This window comes from Lepidochelys kempii, chromosome 10 (assembly GCF_965140265.1).
Source record: "Lepidochelys kempii isolate rLepKem1 chromosome 10, rLepKem1.hap2, whole genome shotgun sequence".
In the NCBI taxonomy this organism is placed as follows: Eukaryota; Metazoa; Chordata; order Testudines; family Cheloniidae; genus Lepidochelys; species Lepidochelys kempii.
In genome coordinates, this window is record NC_133265.1 from 38720243 (window position 1) to 38736971 (window position 16729).

At 45.0% G+C, this 16729-nt stretch overlaps 1 protein-coding gene across 32 annotated transcripts in view; it reads left to right on the forward strand.

The window, feature by feature from the left end:
- Positions 1 to 16729, forward strand: part of MAPK8IP3 (mitogen-activated protein kinase 8 interacting protein 3) — a 154665-nt gene that overhangs the window by 91373 nt on the left and 46563 nt on the right. For 19 of the 32 annotated variants that reach the window (XM_073362974.1, XM_073362986.1, XM_073362975.1 and 16 more), the window contains 5 exons: positions 331 to 342; positions 1815 to 1832; positions 4469 to 4526; positions 6313 to 6465; positions 10573 to 10654. In XM_073362974.1, coding sequence (XP_073219075.1) covers positions 331 to 342; positions 1815 to 1832; positions 4469 to 4526; positions 6313 to 6465; positions 10573 to 10654 — 323 coding nt within the window. The remainder of the gene's footprint in view (positions 1 to 330; positions 343 to 1814; positions 1833 to 4468; positions 4527 to 6312; positions 6466 to 10572; positions 10655 to 16729) is intronic. The other 13 variants (XM_073362988.1, XM_073362999.1, XM_073363004.1 and 10 more) reach the window with 4 other exon arrangements.

Below are 16729 nucleotides of genomic sequence, written 5' to 3' on the forward strand. Positions count from 1 at the left end.
AGGAAAACAAAGGTTCATCTAGCATAGGAAGACACAGCCTCATCAGATTCTTGTCTGCAAAACTGACAACCAAGGCATGTGGTTCCAGGTTCATTGTGGATTATCTTCCCTTGATTTTTTTTTTTTTATGTTCTGTATGTAGAGTCATGCCATCTGCAGTCATGGCAGGTCCTGTCCTTACTATTTCATGCGTTTTGACATTGAAATGGCTGAATCATTGTTAATTTTTTTAACAAAATTTTGATTTTGTTGGTTTCAGTCACTGATTGATCCTTTTTTCACTTCCTTTTCTCCCCTGTCTCTCTGTGCTTCGCTGGACATGGCCCTTAGGGGAGTTCTCAGGTGTGTATCTCTCCTCTGTTCAGTTTCCTTGTTTTTCCTTATCCTTGTTGAGTTTAGATTGAATGATGTGGTATACACATGATACTCCCCTGCTGCTGTCCAATCACAGTTGGCTTTGCAGCCTTTGTTCTGCCTTTTTCTGATTTGGTTGGCTTGGACTGATAGGTCCTGATATAATAGAACATCTCTGCTTTATGCTCACATGCCTGCTATGTCTTGATAAGCTTTTTTTTTTTTTTTTGGGCTGGGGGGTGGCTTTCTGTAGAATCACTCCATTCTCTTAATAAGACCATGGGAACACCCTACTATGTCTTTCCCTCTAGTCTGGGGTGGAAAGTTCCTCTTTGTCAGGGCAGGAGCTGTACCCCAAATCCAATCCAGGTGGGCACAGAAATCTAGCTTAGGCTCTTCTCCTTACTCTAAATGAATGAAGATTGAGATGGACTTGAAAGTGGCAGAACTTCTGCTCTTTGTTGAAGCCTTGTCCTCCTGGCTAAACATTTTGCAGATGCTGTCTCTGTACCTGCCTATTACGCTGTTTTTGTAAAGGAAACTCACTGCCTTAGGGCCACATTCTGCCATCAGAAGAAGTCCCTGGGAGCCCTACACTTGGAGAATTCGCTCCTTCTCTTACAGTGCACTTAGGGCCTGATCCAGTTCCCAAGTTGGATTGGGCCTTTACTGCCTATCCAAGGCAGTCGATGTGCAGACACAAATGTCTTTAGAGGCAGCACAGACATGCTGAGTGACTTCATGTCCCATCGACTCCCTGGGAGTTGAGAAAGCCAGTGCCTCTCAGGGTTGGGCCTGCAGAACACTGAGAGAGCTTTGCCAAGGAAAGGGAAAGCAGCATGCATCTTCCTTTCTTTTGGTCTGGATTTTCTTTATCATTCTCCCATGAAAGACTAAAGCCTAAGATATTTCCCTGGGAAAAACCTCACTGAAGTGAGTGGGCATGTGGAATGTTCCTGTGTAAGGAAATGGGCTTGACCCTATGTATAGAGAGGAAGGGCACCCTGGATATAAACTATGATTTCCCCCCATTTTAATTTCCCTCTCCTGCTGTCTTTCCCTTGTCCTGTCCATGCTGTCTGGTTAGTTGCCTTTGTTGTTGGGGTGGGAGGCCCAAAGATGCCTCATAACTCAGGGCAAACGATTAAGATGGAAATGGAAATCCTGTGAAGCATATTCTGATATCTCAGGCTTTAAATCCCTGGTAGGCCAAGCTCTAGTGAGCAGGTTATAGACTTGCCCCTACTGAGCATCACAATGTACACCATGCACACGTACATGAGTATGTATCACACACATCATAGTATGTACCATGCACACATACTCATACAGACTGATGAGCTGTTCTATTTGCTGTTTACAGTTTGGTACTTAATGGCTGCTTTTTTCTCTTCCTTTCTTCCTCCCCTTTGTCCCCATCTCTTTCTGTTTCCCCTTCTCGTATGGGATGGCTCTCATAGTGCGGGATGATTTCTTTGGTAAGGCAAAGGCCATTTTTAAAATATGTTTTTTCTTAACTCCTTTTGTCCACCCAACATCTCTTCATGCTTCTTGAGTTCTCTTGGTTTTGTTTTTTGTGGTGGTGGTGTCATCTCTTAGACACAGGAGACAATAACTCAGTTTCTGTGGATTTGGGCTTCTCTTTTGTTTCTGGATGTAGTTGATTATCCACTTTGATGCTTCAGACTGTGACTGTCTGTCTGGATATGGAAGATCTATAGTATGGGATGACTATAAAATCTCTCTCTCTTCCTAGGTTTTTCCTCACTTCGATTGTATGCAGGGGAACATGAAAAGATCTCCTTTTAATCCCAGACCAGAGTTCTCTTCATATAGATAGGATTGTCCCTCTGCTAACTTCTCAGAGCTTCCCCACTCTGTGCACTAAGATCAGGTTGTTTTGGAATACCATTCTGCTGCTCTGGGGAAAACTGTGTCCTGTCCTCTATTTCCATAAATAGCCCTCTGTACCATTCCTGGGGTAAGGTGTCCTGTAGTTTCCACTGTGCCACACAGGCAGCTTTGGGGAAGATATCTGTGGCTTGGGCAGTGTGGAGCTTCTAGTTCTGGGGTGATTGGCTCATCCTCTCCATCACAGCTCCTTTCTGTACTGGAGATGCACCAGTACCCAATAAGTAGCAAAGAAATCAAAATGCAGAAAGGACTAATCCAAAGAAGGTCCTACACATGAACTCCCATTACCCATTCCTCCCTTCTGCTTCTGGAACATCATTATGCCATTTCTGAAAATGCTACTAGATATCCATTTAATTTAGTTTATTGCTAAAAGCCAGTAGGAGGGGGTGGAAATGTCACTTTTAGGGATGTAAGTAGGGTTTAAAAATAGTAACTGTTTGACCTATTAAAATTCTATCAGTTAAACAGTTAGCCATTAAGGAGTTCTGCCCCACCGCGCCCAGGACTCTGCTGCCGGCTGGGGCACAAGGCTTTGCTGCCTCCTTGGGCCCGGGCACAGGGCAGCAGGGGAGTTTAATCATTAACTGAAATCAATAAGACTGATGCTTATCGGTTAACTGGTTAACCTTTTACATCCCTAGTCACTTTATAACCAGAGTCCCATGCCCATAATCGCTGAGCTTCACGGATAGCTCCATACCACATATGTGATCATCTATAGGAGGAAAGAAAGGGGGAATTGCTCATTCCTCTTCCCCCACAACACAAATACATTTTTAGTAGGTTAACACCCAGACTGGAGTGTTTGTCTCCCACTTCTGAGGTGTTTGTAGTGTCTCACCCCCAGCAACCTGAGAACACGTAGCCTGAAACATCAAAGTGATTCATTTCCTGTCTATTCAGTATTTTTTAAATTTTACTTTTTAAAATGCTGCTTCTTCTCCATCCTTGCTGGGAATTTGCTTTTGCCATCATGAACCCATCCCATCTAATTGTGGGAAGAGGATCTGTGTGTTGAAGTGTTTTTTCTCTAACATCCATTTACTTCAAGTGTGAGTCGTTTATTATTTTCCTGTATAAGTGAATTAAATAACACCTTGAATAATTTCTCTTGAAAAATATCTATATCTGAAGGAATTTTTGTACAGCAAGGTAATATAATGGAGAACTTGAACGCAAGCCATGGCAGTTGTGTGAGCTCTTTGTACTTCATCATCTGTAGTGAGAGAATGCTATCCAAGCATCAGTGTCATGCCATGAGGGGAGGAGGGTTGTCTCTATGCTTCTATCCCCTAGAATTGTGTTTAGCCCCCATTGGGGAGGGAGCTGTCTCTATAGCTGTAACCCCAAGAGTCCCTTCCAGCAGGAAACTGTCCTGGATGGGTCAGTCCCCTTTCAGCGTCACTTAAAAGTATTGAACTCAGCCTTCAGTCTTAGGCTCAGATCTTTAAAACTGTGCACGCAAAAGTGCAACCTCCTAGCCCTGTGTGCGAGCTGCATTTGTGCCATAGCAGCACACCTTTTACAATTTGGGCCTGCAGTGTTGTGGCTCTGAATTAATCTTAATATCTTTAGAGATGCTTAAATAAAAATAAAGAAACAAGGGGGCACCCTATGTAAAACCCTGCTACGATTGCAGTAGTGGGAAGAGGATGGTGCCATGGAGCCTTCATGAGCATGGAGCTGTCTACAAGAACTCTGAAAATAAGTATATTTAAGGACTGGGAGTTTGGCTTCTATTCTAATAAAAGCAAAAATCTCGTGTCACCCAGTGATGGGTTGTAAGTTGGACAACACTCTGCATTGCTATAAATCTGTGGACACTAAGAACCCCTGAACTCCTAGCTTCCCTCCATAGCAGTCGCTATAAGGAACGGTTGTAGTATGTCAGGGTTGGAGTGGGAGTCTTAGACCCAGCTTCTCCTAACCAGCTTTAGTGCAACCATCTTCTTGGCCCACCCCCTCAAGGAAGGTGAGTGGTTAAAAAAAAAAAAGAGTATCCTTTACAGAAAAGACACATGGACACTTTTGCTGCTGTTACGTATTATTTCAGCAGGAGGCACTCTGCAGCAGGACACACAGCTGTAAGGCTGCCTAACAAAAGCTATTTCTCCTTCTAAGCATCAGTCAGTTAGCCCAGAATAAGGCTCTGTGTTTCTGGAGGTGCAGATCAAAACTTCCGGGCCTCTTTTTTCAGGAATGGGCAAAGAAGTGGGGAATCTGCTGTTGGAGAACTCACAACTTCTGGAGACCAAGTAAGAAACCTTTGCATGTTCTGAACTGCTTATCTGTTTTTATACGCTTCCTGTCATCTTGGAATAGATCTGCGTCAGAACTCCTGCCTCATTGAGACATGTTGGCATCTGGTTTGGCAACCTTTCTTTGATGGTGTTGGCTCCTTGGAGTTCCTCTTCCTCAAGCCATGTTTGAGGGGCTTTCCTATGCATATTTCTTTGTACAGTCACTTGACTGAACATTCCACACACATGCTTGTAGGGCCTGACCCCTCTTGAAGTCAATGGCAGGCTTTTCATTAACTTCATTGGCAGCTGGAGCAGTCCAGAATGGGCACTGTTAGGAAACTATCATGTTCTGAACTCTTCACTGCAATGTTTGCCTTCTGCAAAACATAATTGCGACTCACAAATGTCTTAGAATTCTTTGAATATATCAGCAAAATGGTGGATTAAAGAGAACCAGTTGAAATAATTTATTTAGACTTCAAAAAGCCTGTGGACAAGGTCCTGCACAACAGGCTACTAAAAAAGTTAAGTTGTCATGGGGTAAGAGGCAAAGTATTGTCATGGATCAAAAACTGGCTAGAAGACAGGAAACTAATAGTAGGATATTATCATGGCAAAAAGTTAACACCTGGATGACTCAGGGTTCCATACTACATTCTTTGTTGTTTAGTATATTTATATGTGATCTGGAAATGGGGATGAGTAGTGAGATAGCAAATTTTGCAGATGTTTAGGTTAGTCAGACCAGAGAGGACTGTGAGGAATTTCAGAGACACCTGAACAAGCTAGGTGAATAGGCAATATGATGACAAACAAATTCAATGTTGATAAATGCAAAGTAACGTGCATTGGAGGGAAAAAATTAAGTTATTCACATACTTGTCAGAGTTGTAAATTAATTGTATCAACACAAGAAGGGGACTTGGCCATCATTATAGACTGGTCAATGAAAACTTCTGTTCAGTGTGCAGCTGTCGTCAGAAAAAGCTAACCAAATGTTAGAATGAATAAGAAATGGGCCGTAGAATAATACAGAAAAAAATATAATGCCATTACATAAGTTGGTGGGACATCCTTTTATAGAATACCTGTGTGCTGTACTGGTCGTCCCATCTCAAAATTAATATTATAGGAGGAGACAAATAAGAGGGGACATGATAAAAATATATAGAGCCATGAATGGCATCAAGAAGGTAGATTAGAAACTTCTGTTCTTTCTGTCTCATAACACCAGAACAAAGACAGTCAAAGAAACTGAAAGGAGAGAAATTCAGAGCCAATAAAAGGAAATACTTTTTTAAACAACAAACAATTAGACTGTGGAACTCACTGCCACATTAAATGGTTGAGGCTAAAAATGTAACAATATTCAAAAAATGGATCCGATGGCTATCAAGAATATCCACAGCTATTGTAATGAATGATAACAAAAAAATTGTAGAAAGGATATTAAACCTCATGTTGTGGAGCTTAAGCCAAACTTTATTAGTGACCAAGATGTGACCTAACGTGGGGGGCAGATTACACCATGTCTGCCTTTTGTGGTGTGCTCACTTGTTCCCCTGAAGCACCTGGTGCTAGCCAATCGAGACAGGATTTCAGACTAGATAGTCTGATGCAGTCTGGCAATTCCTGTGTTCCTATCTACTCCCTCCCACCACCCCAGCATTTTTCTTTGAGTTCCCACTACACTGAATGCTTTTGTGGCATGTGTGATTTTTTTGTTCTCAGCTGCCTGTAGGAGGCAGTTTCTGTTCTCAGTGCGTCTCTCTTTACTGTTCCTTTCCCTGCCTTAAAGAAATGCTTTGAATGTTGTGAAGAATGATTTGATTGCTAAGGTGGACCAGCTATCTGGGGAGCAGGAGGTGCTGAAGGGAGAGCTTGAAGCAACAAAGCAGGCCAAAGCCAAGATGGAGAACAGAGTCAAGGAACTGGAGGAGGAGCTTAAAAGGTGAGTGCTGCACCCACTGCCCCAAACAGCTTCCTAATATTTGATTGGTGGAAAGAAAGGCCACAAAAAAACCCTAGCTAATTCATACACCTCTGCTGTCAGCTTAATTCTTTTCCCTCATGGAATTTATTATTGGAATTCAAGGGCACCTCCTGGCTTAAATATGCAAATTTATTTTCTTGCTTTTTAAGTAAAAAAATATTTATATTGATTTTTTTTTTAAATTGCATGAGAACTTTGTTAGATTTTAACATTTCTCAGCAGTGATAACAACCCATTGTTCCAGGGCTTGGACACAACTGTCACATGCCCTTATGTTGTGCCAGCACCTTTTTGAAGCTACTGTCTTGTTCTCCAGAATCTCAGCTTTCACTGTCAAAGAATCTCTAGCTGTTATGGTTCAGAAGAAAACTTCAGAAATGTGGCCAGAATGTAACCATAGCAGAGATGTCTATGTGAGAATGCCAAGAGCCTGGAACAATAGCTCTCAGAAGGCTGAACTGCCCCATTCATTTCATTAGAGGGTTATCTCAGATGCTGAGTAATGATATTTAAATGTCAATATTGTTTACTATTTACTCCCTCCTGCTCAGAGTGAGATGGAGAGTCATGGATCTGCACAGTTGACTCTAAGTGACATCTCATTTTGGTGCCATAAGTGGGTGGCATTTGGGAGATACCACCATTTATTCTTTTCCCCCAATCAAGTGGGAGCCAACCCCCAGGAACCTAGCAGAGCCTATCATCATAATTTTCAGAGTAGCAGCCGTGTTAGTCTGTATCTGTAAAAAGAAAAAGAGTACTTGTGGCATCTTAGAGACTAACAAATTTATTAGAGCATAAGCTTTCGTAAGCTACAGCTCACTTCATCGGATGCATACAGTGGAAAATATAGTGGGGAGATTTTATATACACAGAGAACCTGAAACAATGGGTGTTACCATACAGACTGTAACAAGAGTGATCAAGAAAGGTGAGCTATTACCAGCAGGAGAGAGGTGGGGAGGGGGAACCTTTTGTAGTGATAATCAAGGTGGGCCATTTCCAGCACTTTACAAGAACAGTAGGAGGGGAAATATTCTGCTGCTCTCCTTTCTTCCCTGTGTCAGGATCCTGAACTCGACCATCTCATGGTCACTGCCTCCCAAGTTCCCATCCACTTTTGCTTCCCCTACTAATTCTTCCTGGTTAGTGAGCATCAGGTCAAGAAGAGCTCTGCCCCTAGTTGGTTCCTCCAGCACTTGCACCAGGAAATTGTCCCCTACACTTTCCAAAATTTTCCTGGATTGTTTGTGCACCACTGTATTGCTCTCCCAGCAGATATCAGGGTGATTGAAGCCTCCCATAAGAACCAGGGCCTGCGATCTAGTAACTTCCATTAGTTGCCGGAAGAAAGCCTTGTCCACCTCATCCCCCTGGTCCAGTGGTCTGTAGCAGACTCCCACCACGACAGCACCCTTGTTGCTCACGCTTCTAACCTTAATCCAGAGACACTCAGGTTTTTCTGCAGTTCCATACCGGAGCTCTGAGCAGTCGTACTGCTCTCTAACATCCAGTGCAACTCCCCCCCCTTTTCTGCCCTGCCTGTCCTTCCTGAACAGTTTATATCCATCCATGACAGTACTCCAGTCATGTGAGTTATCCCACCAAGTCTCTGTTATTCCAATCACATCATAATTCCTTGACTGTGCCAGGACTTCCAGTTCTCCCTGCTTGTTTCCCATTTGTGTACAGGCACTTGAGATAACTGACTTATCGTCCTCCTTTCTTAGTATGAGGCAGGAACCCTCCCTTTCGTGCTCTCCTGTTCCTGCTTCCTCCTGGTATCCCACTTACCTCAGGGCTTTGGTCTCCTTCCCCTGATGAACCTAGTTTAAAGGCCTCCTCACTAGATTAGCCAGCCTGCTTGCGAAGATGCCCTTCCCTCTCTTCGTTAGGTGGAGCCCGTCTCTGCCTAGCACTCCTCCTTCTTGGAACACCATCCCATGGTCAAAGAATCCAAAGCCTTCTCTCCGACACCACCTGCATAGCCATTCAATGACTTCCACGATTCGACGGTCTCTACCCAGGCCTTTTCCTTCCACGTGGAGGATGGATGAGAACACCACTTGCGCCTCAAACTCCTTTATCCTTCTTCCCAGAGCCACGTAGTCTGCAGTGGTCCGCTCAAGGTCATTCTCGGCAGTATCATGGGTGCCCACGCGGAGAAGCAGGAAGGGGTAGCGATCCGAGGGCTTGATAAGTCTCGGCAGTCTCTCCGTCACATCGTGAATCCTAGCTCCTGGCAAGCACCAGACTTCTCGGTTTTCCCGGTCGGGGCGGCAGATAGATGACTCAGCCCCCGTGAGGAGAGAGTCCCCAACCACCACCACCCGCCACCTCCTCTTGGGAGTGGTGGTCGTAGAACCCCCATCCCTAGGACTGTGCATTTCATGCCTTCCAATCCACGGAGTCTCCTTCTGTTCCCTTCCCTCAGATGTTTCATCTAGTCCACTCTCCGCATTAGTACCTGTGGAGAGAACACGGAAACGGTTGCTTACCTGTATCTGCGTTGCTGGTACATGGACGCTCCCTTTTCTTCTTCTGGAGGTCACATGCTGCCAAATTTCTTCACCGTCCTCCTTTCCCCCCTGCGCAGCCTGCTCTGAATCTTCGGAACGTTGTGCCCGTAGAAGCATATCCTGACATCTGTCCAGGAAATCTTCAGTTTCTCTTATGCAACGCAGGGTCGATACTTGTTTCTCCAGACCTTGAACCTTCTCTTCCAATATAGAGACTAGCTTGCACTTTGTACAGACAAAGTCGCTTCTGTCCTGTGGAAGAAAAACAAACATGGCACATCCACTGCAGGTCACAACAGCTGAACACTCCCCATCCATATTACCTTCCTTCTACGAGCTTCCTTAGGAGCTGTAGTAGCTAGTCAGAGAAGCCGGCAACATGTAAGCCTCAGTGGGCTCTCCCCAGGCAGTCTCCCTCTGTTAGCCTCTCTGCTGTTCGCAGCTGACTGGCTTTTTATAACAGTCAGGCCTACTCAAGGCTCACCTGGAACAAAGCACTCCCAATTCACACTTTTCAACCAACCAATCAAGTACACAGTCAAACTGTCCCCACAACAGACACTCAGATACCCACCAACAGAGCCTCCCTAATGCAGCCCTTAGCGTATCTCTTCTCAGACAGATCCCAGGCAAACTCCCTCTGTTAGCCTCTGTGCTGTTCGCCACTCAGCTGGATTGCAAGAGGGAAGCTTTCTTTAACAAAAAACGCTGGGGCTGTTTTTCCTATTTAATGGTTGCACAGTGGCTGATTAGGTAAATCCCAATTGTATTGTGATTTCTCAGGGCATACTGCAGACCTCATTGCTTTTCTCTCATGGGAATTGGTTACCAAATACAGAATGTAGACTTGCTTATGCTTATATCTTGTGGAGTGTACGTTGTTTTAAAGGGACACTGTCAGGTTAAATAAATTTGTTTCCATGTCTTACTAGGAATCCTTTAGGTTACTAAAACTTCAGTTCTTTAAAAAAAATCTGACATATTCTTTGCTATTTATACTGGATTTTTGCTTTTTTTTCATGTCTATTGGCTTGTGCAATGACATTGGATTAGTTAGTTTCATACTTCTTTTGGTCAGTTTCACTTTGGCACAGCACTTCAGTATTGGGGTTGCAAACCCAGCAGCGGAATGTTTCTTTTTAAATATGAGGTAAGTATATTACGCTTCGTGTGAGTTGTTCACAAAATGCATTGGAGTAATGCCCAGTTTCATACATGACACTCCTGGTCATAACTTAGACATATCTTAGGAGAAAGCAGGGATGGATCCTGCAGAAGTCAATAGGTCCTTGCTCCACAAGTAGACCCATTGATTTCAGTGGAACTGTTCACAGAGTAAGGTACTACTTAGCATGAGTAAGACTGTCAGAATCAGGCCCATGGTGGCTTGTTTGTACAGGTCACAGTGGGAAAGAGGCTTGGTAAATATATTCTATACTTTCATACTCTTTTATGTATAGTGCTCCAAAGGGTGACTTAGAATCTGTCCAGCAACAGCTGCCGACATATTACTTTCTGGTTTGTTTGATTTCTTCTTGTTTTCTAGAGTGAAATCTGAAGTGATCATTGCCCGACGAGAACCCAAAGAAGAGGTGGAGGATGTAAGCAGCTATCTCTGTACAGAATTGGTATATTACATTATTAAAATGCCTGTGGGGGAAGGGGTTAATATTCTTGTTCTGTATTACTTTGTTATCTGAATTGTAGCTCAAAGTCGCTGAGATACAGATCGCTCTGCCCTTGTTGATGGTGAGGGCAAAGCTGGCCAACCCTAGGTTCTTACTGCTGAACATTGCCAGCAGTCGGGCTCCAGCATGTGATTTCCTCTGTATATGCCTGTTTATGTCAAATCATAGGCTGGCAGGGAGCATCACTTCTCAGTGACTAAGCACATCATGTCCTCAGGGTGCCTGCTGTTCAAAGAGGTAGTTTCAGAGTATATCAGTACTCTGTTCAGCATTGCTAGAATATTGTCCTCTTCAATGTGTTCCTCCCGTAGCATCTAATTTTCCTCTTTATTCAAATTGCAGTCAGTTTAACTGGACAATCTGTGCTAGAGTTCATTATGATATTGCTTACACAGATGAGCTTGTTTGATTATGTTAGCTATGTTGTAGCATGAAAGGATTTTATGCAGTGTGTCTTGCACTGATCTGAAAACTCTAGCCAGTTCCATAGCAATGAACATTTTAACTTAATGGCTTTACATTCTCCCAATTTTGAGACAGAAATTTTTTTTACACTCTGTTTTTTCATAACGTTTTTGAACTATCTAGCATTGGCCACTGCCAGATGCAGGATGCCAGAGGAGGGGGACCAGTGATCTACTCCGTTCTGGCGAGTCTGATGGTTCTTGGTCATTTCTTTGGGTGTTTTTTGCTAAGGTTAAGAATTTCCAGTTTTTCAACCTAGTCCAGCTGTAGCCAAAAACCAGACAAACCAAGGAATGATAGAAATACCACCTGGAAATGTCACCTCTTATGTCACCGGAAATCTGATCCACCTACTCTCTCCACACTAGCACACAGAAAAGACGTTCTGTTCTTATTGGCTGAAAAGTATTGGGCCAAATTAATCACTAGTGTAATTCTATTGATTTAACTGGAGTTATACCAGAGATGAATTTGGCCTATTGAAAGCTTTGAGTTTGTGGCAGGTTTGCAAATCACTCCTGTGAATGCTGGATGAAGGGTTCTTTTTTGAGCAGAGCTGTGCCAATAGACCTGTGTTTTTAAATAAATATAAATAAAAATGCAACTCCCACTAGATTTTTAAGAGTAATTTACTCTTCACTTACATACTTCCTCTGTCTGCCACTCAGATGAGTTAATTTCAAAGAGAAGAAGGCAGGGCTTTAGCTGGCTAGTTTCCACTAGACCATTTTGGTGTAGTGTTGCACCATCCAAAAGAGCTACATCAGCCTTTTGGGCTGAAATGGGGATATTAACAATTATAGACAAAACCCAGTGCTGCTTCCTGGTATATTTAAGGTTTCCTGTAGGCAGCCTTTTTCCCCAGCTGTCGGGGGGGGGGGGGGTCTTTGCTGCTTATCATGCATTGCTCTCATTTCCCTTCCCCTGAGGGGAGTGTAGCATGTAAGGTCTTTTTCCCTTTTCTGGTCCATATGTAGATCCACCAGCCCACAACAGCCATACTCGCCTCTACTAAAAGAAGGCATACTTATGTTATCCTCCTCAGGGAATCAGACAGAAGGTTGTTGGCAGGGACCGGGCGGGGGCTTTGGCCATTTTATAAATGCGGACATTGAGATTCTTCTTTGAGTAGATGCAGATGTGTATTCCATTTAGATATGTGCGCCCAGCAAGCTGAAGCTGGAGCTGGAGACCTTTGCCTAGCAATACCCTGAGAGTACTCATGGTACCTCTCCTGGCTATATGAGGCAGCGCTGCCCTGACCCCCTTCAGTTCCTTCTCATCTCCTGTGTCTGAACTCAGAGCTCTGTGTGGTTGTAGACTCCCACCCTTGCATTTAATCTTAGCCTAGTTGATTGTATATAGTTAGTGGTAGTTAATAGTCAGTAGATAGTGTCCCCTGGTAATGCGCTCACTGTGGTTTAAACATTGCTCTTCGTGTGGAGGGGCGATTTCCAACAGCGACCTGATGCGGTGCCCGCTTCGTCTCAGCAAGCCCCACCTTAAAGAGAGTTGTTTGATTTGTAAATCATTCAAGAACTGGATTCAGGTGGTGCAGGACCTTTGCCTCAAGCAGCTCCTGCTTGAATAGACTATGCAGCCTGATCTGGTACCAAGGCCTCCTTGGACTGAAGATTACCCTCGGGCTTGGAGCATGCTGCTGCCTCTCCCAAGAGATGGAGGAGCTGTCCCAAGAGGTGGAGGAGAATCCAGGATGTGACGGAGTGTTTGCCGATACTGATCAAGACCTTGGACCGCTACCCCTTCCTACTTCTCCATGTGGGCACCAGTGGTACTGCCAAGAATGATCTTGAGCGGATCACTGCATACTGCGTGGCTCTGGGAAGAAGGATAAAGGAAGTAGTGTTCTCATCTGTCCTCCCTGTTGAAGGAAAAGGCCCAGGTAGGGACTATCAAATTGTGGAGGTGAATGCGTGGTTAAGCAGGTGGTGTTGGAGAGAGGGCTTTGGATTTTTCGACCATGGGATGTTGTTCCAGGAAGAAGGATTGCTAGGAAGAGATGGGATCCACCTAACGAAGAGAGGGAAGAGCATCTTCGCAGGCAGGTTTGCAAACCTAGTGAGGAGGGCTTTAAACTAGGTTTGCCGGGGGATGGTGACCTAAGCCCAGAGGTAGTGGGGGAGTGGGATACCAGGAGGAAACACAAGGAGGAGGGTACAGGACGGGAAGCCTCCTGATTCATACTGAGAAAGTAGGGCAATTGGCTAGTTTTCTTAGGTGCATGTACACAAATGCAAGAAGCCCGGGATGAAGCAGAAAGAATTGAAAGTCTTGGCACAATCAAGGAACTATGATGTGACTGGAATAACAGAGACTTTGTGGGGCAGTTCACATGACTGGAGTACTGTAATGGGTGGGTATAAACTGTTCAGGAAGGACCGGTATGGGAGGAAAGGTGGAGGAGATGCATTGTATGTAAGAGAGCAATATGATTGCTCAGAGCTCCAATTTGAAACTGGAGAAAAGCCTGTTGAGAGTCTTTGGGTTAAGTTTAGAGGCGAGAGCAACAAGGATGATGTCGTGGTGGGCATGTGCTATAGACCACTGGATCAGAAGGATGAGGTAGATGAGGCTTTCTTCGGACAACTAACTGAAGTTAGTTGGGGGTTGGACTAGATGACCTTCTGGGGTCCCTTCCAACCCTGAGATTCTATGATTCTAAGTCTCCAGATCACAGGCCCTGGTTCTAATGGGGGACTTCAATCACCCTGACATCTGCTGGGAGAGCAATACAATACAGCAGACAATTCAGAAAGTTTTTGGAGAGTGTTGGGGACGACTTCCTGGTACAAGTGCTGGAGGAACTGACTAGGGGCCATGCTCCTCCTGACCTGCTGCTTATAAACAGGGAAGAATTGGTAGGGGAAGTAGGAGAGGGTGGCAACCTAGGCAGCAGTGACCATGAGATTGTTGTGTGACAGGGTCAGGCCAGATGGCTATAGGAGAGTGATAGAAGTTACATATATTAGCCCCAGATTAAGCAGGTCCCTTTTTCCTGAGTAAAATAATGGGCTGTTCCAGAACAATCAGGAAGTTGCTGGAACCAATTAAGGCAGGATAATTAAGACACCTGGAGACAATTAAGAAGCTACCAGAATCAATTTGGACAGGCAGGCTAATCAGGGCACCTGGTTTAAAAAGGACCTCACTTCAGTTAGTGAAGTGTATGTGAGGAGCTGGGAGCAAGAGGCGCAAGAAGCTGAGAGGTGCGTAGGCATACTGCTGGAGGACTGCGAAATACAAGCGTTACCAGACATCAGGAGGAAGGTCCTGTGGTGTGGATAAAGAAGGTATTGGGAGGAGGCCATGGGGAAGTAGCTCAGGGAGTTGTAGCTGTCACACAAGTGTTACACGAAACACTGTAGACAGCTATGATCCACAGGGCCCTGGGCTGGAACCCAGAGTAAAGGGCGAGCCAGGTTCCCCCCATCCCTCTCAACTCCCTATTTGAGACAAGAGGAGGTGACCTGGACTGTGGGTCCCACTAGAGGGAAGGTCCCTGGCCTATCCCCACCAACCCACTAGCTGGGTCAGCAGAGACTGCGGGGATTGTTCTCCTCCCTTTGCCCACGCTGGCCAGTGATGAGATTAGCTGAATGAATGGCAGGTTTGAGCCACTAGCAAAAGTGGCCAAACTGAGGGCTGCTGTAAATCTCTGAGGCGAGCAAATCCGCCAATAAGCGCAGGACCCACCAAGGCAGAGGAGGAACTTTGTCACAGTTGAGTTCAGCATCCTGACAAAAGGAAGAAAAGAGAGTAGCAAAATACGGACCCTGGACTTCAGAAAAGCAGACTTTGACTCCCTCAGGGAACTAATGGGCAGGATCTCCTTGGAAGCTAATATGAAGGGGCAAGGAGTCCAGGAGAGCTGGCTGTATTTAAAAGAAGCCTTATTGAGGGCGCAGGAACAAACCATCCCGAAGTGCAGAAAGAATAGCAAATATGGCAGGCAACCAGCTTGGCTTAACAGTGAAATTTTGGAGGAGCTTAAACTCAAAAAGGAAGCTTACAAGAAGTGGAAATTTGGACAGATGACTAGGGAGGCGTATAAAAATACTGCTCGAGCATGCATGGGTGTAATCAGGAAGGCCAATGCACGATTGGAGTTGCAGCCAGCAAGGGATGTGAAGGGTAACAAGAAGGGTTTCTACAGGTATGTTAGCAACAAGAAGAAGGTCAGGGAAAGTGTGGGACCCTCACTGAATGAGGGAGGCAACCTAATGAGACGATGTGGAAAAAGCTGAAGCAGTCAGTGCTTTTTTTGCCTCGGTCTTCACAGGCAAGGGCAGCTCCCAGACTACTGCACTGGGCAACACAGCATGGGGAGTAGGTGAGCAGCCCTCAGTAGTGAAAGAACAGGCTAAGGACTATTTAGAAAAGCTGGACATGCACAAGTCCATGGGTCCAGTTCTAATGCATCCAAGGGTGCTGAGGGACTTAGCTGATGTGATTGCAGAGCCATTGGCCAGTATCTTTGAAAACTTGTGGCGATCAGGGGAGGTCCTGGATGACTGGAAAAAGGCAAACATAGTGCCCATCTTTAAAAAAGGGAAGAAGGAGAAGGCAGGGAACTACAGCCTCACCTCAGTCCCTGGAAAAATCATGGAGCAGGTCCTCAAGGAATCCATTTTGAAGCACTTGAAGGAGAGGAAAGTGATCAGCAACGGTCAACATGGATTCATCAAGGGCAAGTCATGGCTGACCAACCTGATTGCTTACTATGATGAGATAACTGGCTCTGTGGATATGGGGATGCAATATAACTTGACTTCAGCAAAGCTTTTGATACGGTAGTCTTGCCAGCAAGTTAAAAAAAGTATAGATTGGATGAATGGACGATAAGGTGGTTAGAAAGCTGACTAGATTGTCGGGCTCAATGGGTAGCAATCAATGGCTTGATGTCTAGTCGGCAGCCGGTATCAAGTGGAGTGCCCCAGGGGTGGGTCCTGGGGCCGTTTTGTTCAACATCTTTATTAATAAGCTGGATGATGGGATGGATTGCACCCTCAGCAAGTTCACAGATGACACTAAGCTGGGGGGAGAGGTAGATACGCTGGAGGGTAGGGATAGGGTCCAGAGTGACCTAGACAAATTAGAGGACTGGGCCAAAAGAAATCTGATGAGGTCCAACAAAGAGAAGTGCAGAGTTCTGCATTTAGGAAGAAAGAATCCCATGCACCGCCACAGGCTGGGGACTGACTGGCTAAGCAGCAGTTCTGCAGAAAAAGACCTGTGGATTACAGTGGACAAGAAGCTGGATATGAGTCAGCAGTGTGCTCTTGTTGCCAAGAAGGCCAATGGCATATTGGGCTGTATTAGTAGGAGCATTGCCAGCTGATCGAGGGAAGTGATTATTCCCCTCTATTTGGCACTGATGAGGCCACACCTGGAGTATTGCGTCCAGTTTTGGTTTCCCCTCGCCCACTAAAGAAGGGATGTGGACAAATTGTAGAGAGTCCAGTGGAGGGCAATGAAAATGACTTATGAGGATAGGCTGAGGGAACTGGGCTTATATAGTCTGCAGAAGAG